General features: G+C 52.7%; 1 protein-coding gene across 1 annotated transcript in view; it reads right to left on the bottom strand.

Moving 5' to 3' along the window:
- The window catches only part of COPA (coatomer protein complex subunit alpha), a gene marked incomplete at its 5' end in the record, with an annotated part of 15,874 nt that overhangs the window by 11,526 nt on the left and 2,084 nt on the right, over positions 1–2,264 (bottom strand). Inside the window, 6 exon segments of the mRNA XM_029958661.1 lie at positions 607–620; positions 872–965; positions 1,054–1,120; positions 1,503–1,653; positions 1,738–1,820; positions 1,919–2,141. Of these exon segments, the coding sequence (XP_029814521.1) occupies positions 607–620; positions 872–965; positions 1,054–1,120; positions 1,503–1,653; positions 1,738–1,820; positions 1,919–2,141 (632 nt within the window).

Here is a 2,264-nt window from a genome sequence, read left to right as displayed (position 1 = left end):
GCTCCTAAATTTCGCATTTTCACGAGGCTGAGACATTTTCTCCTCTGCAAGATGAACATCCCAGCTCCTCGTTTCAAGGGACACCAGCTGGGTGTCCCCAGACAAGTCAGGCTTTGAACACCCCCAACGAAATATCTGAAATACAGTCAGCAGTATTTCAGCTGCAAAAACTTCCCCAAATGCCCCTTTTCTCCTTCCCTTTCTGAATCCACCTCTGACTGTGCCCAGCAGAGAAATATTCCCTTCACCAGCCCCTCAGGAGCCAATAAATCTCTGCCCAAGTGAGCTGCTTTCCAGCCCCACTCATCCATCACTCCCCCTCATTCCCAAATCTTTACTGCCCTGACGACAGAGGCAGGAGGGACCAGCTGGAGTTTCAGCTCCCAAATGGAATTCACACCAGTTATGAGAAAGAATGATTTGGTTTTTGGGGTTTTTTTTTTTTCCCTAAATCATGTTCTGACTTGTAAATTGCCCAAAACTGATGTGGAATTTGCCGAGAGGAAAAATGACTCCTGGCACTGTCACTTTTACAGCCACTTTTCAGAGGATAAAACCCCTCAGAACAAACCAGATCTGGTGGAAATCCATCTCTGGCTGACAAGCCAGGAAATCTCCTGCTGCGTGGAAAGGGGGGAAAACGGAAAGTTCCTAATCACCAAATTATAAAATATAGATTTGGAGCAGTAAAAGTTTGGGATGAACATGAATTTTTCAAGTCAGGCTGGGGGTGATGGAGTGGGCAGGGAGCTGCCAAACGACATGTGCTGCAGGGACACTGGGAAAAACAGGGAGGAGGAGGGAAATGAGGGGTTTTTCTGTGTAAGACACACACACAGAGCTGGAGAGAGGAGGAGGGGACAGGGATGACCCCCCAGGGAACACCCACCATCCGGATTTTGGGAGTCAGCATCCTTGGGAATGGTGTAGAGGTCGTAAGTGCTGTTCTCCAGGTTGCTGGCTCTCTGTAGAGAGGGGGGAAAGCTCGTTTTGGGGGAGGATTTCAGGGAATGAACGTTCCCAAGGCAGGTCTGGGCAGCAGGAGGGACTCACAGTGCACAGCAGGACGGCGTTCTCAGCAGGGTTGTAGGACATGTTGAACACGGGGAACTTGGAGCCACTGAGGGAGAGCCAGGAGAGAAAAAAAAAAGGGAAACTCTGAGTGGAACAGAGACATCTTCTGATAAATGGCCTTTGTCTTCCCAATGGAGCAAAGACCAGAAGAGCTCATCAAAATAATTGCCCCAAACTCCTCTGGAAACACCCCAAGAACATCAGCATTTAATGAACTAAAGAGCTGCCTCTTCACTTGGAAACTCATAACTAGTTAACTGAAAAGATTTGATCTAAGCAGAGGTAAAACCCAACCTAAAACCACTTTTTTTTTTAGGTTTTCTAAGTCCTTCAGAGGTACCTGAACACAACACCATGACCTGAGGGGCAACAAACACGGGACTGAGGACACTGGGACACCTCCTGGAAGAGGCTGAGCCACCTCTCACCTTCTGAGCTGCATGACAGCCACGTCCTTGGAGCTGTTGAAGTCCAGCTGGCGGAGGAAGCGGTCCTTGACGTAGTAGAGCATGTTCCCATGCACGGCGTAGGCGGGGCGCTCCCGCTCCAGCTTGAACACGATCATGCCCCCGTCGTGGCCTGGGAGAAACACGGGGGAGTTCATGGGAAGGAAAGAAAAATCCCACCTGGACTTCCCCTGCCCTGAGGAGGAGGGGTTTTCACCTGCGGCAAAGAGGTTGAGGTTGGGATGGGCGGCCAGCACCCAGAAGCGATCGTGGTCGCGCCGGAAGGTCTGGACGCCGGTCCTGCACGGGAGGAATGAGGGGATTGAGGATAAAAGGATAAAACTTCCTTCCTGGGGATCAGAAAAGCTTCCTGCTGCCGGTGGCTGAGGGGCACTGACCGCTTGGACATGTCCCAGACCCGGATGCTCTTGTCCTCGGAGTTGCTGAGGATCAGCTCCTGCCGCGGGTGGAACACGGCGCACGACACGTTGTTGTAGTGGCCCCGGCACGTGTCCACCTCCCAGGCCTTGGACTCTGACCAGAGGGGGGAAAGGAGGAGGAAAAATCACTCCCAGACCCTCCTGAGCTGTCTCCAGCCACCAGCACAGCTCAGCCCAGGCACTGGTAACCCCCACGAGCGCTGAGGGTGGTGTTATCTGGGGGGACTGAGCTGGCGAGAGCACAAACGTTCCCCGTGGAGGCTCCTGGCTCTGGAATCATCTCCCTTCCTTCCTCCACCACTGC

The sequence above is a fragment of the Manacus vitellinus genome, unplaced genomic scaffold, assembly GCF_001715985.3.
Source record: "Manacus vitellinus isolate BGI_N305 unplaced genomic scaffold, ASM171598v3 scaffold_169_pilon, whole genome shotgun sequence".
NCBI lineage: Eukaryota > Metazoa > Chordata > Aves > Passeriformes > Pipridae > Manacus > Manacus vitellinus.
This window is presented reverse-complemented; position numbering and strand designations above follow the sequence as displayed.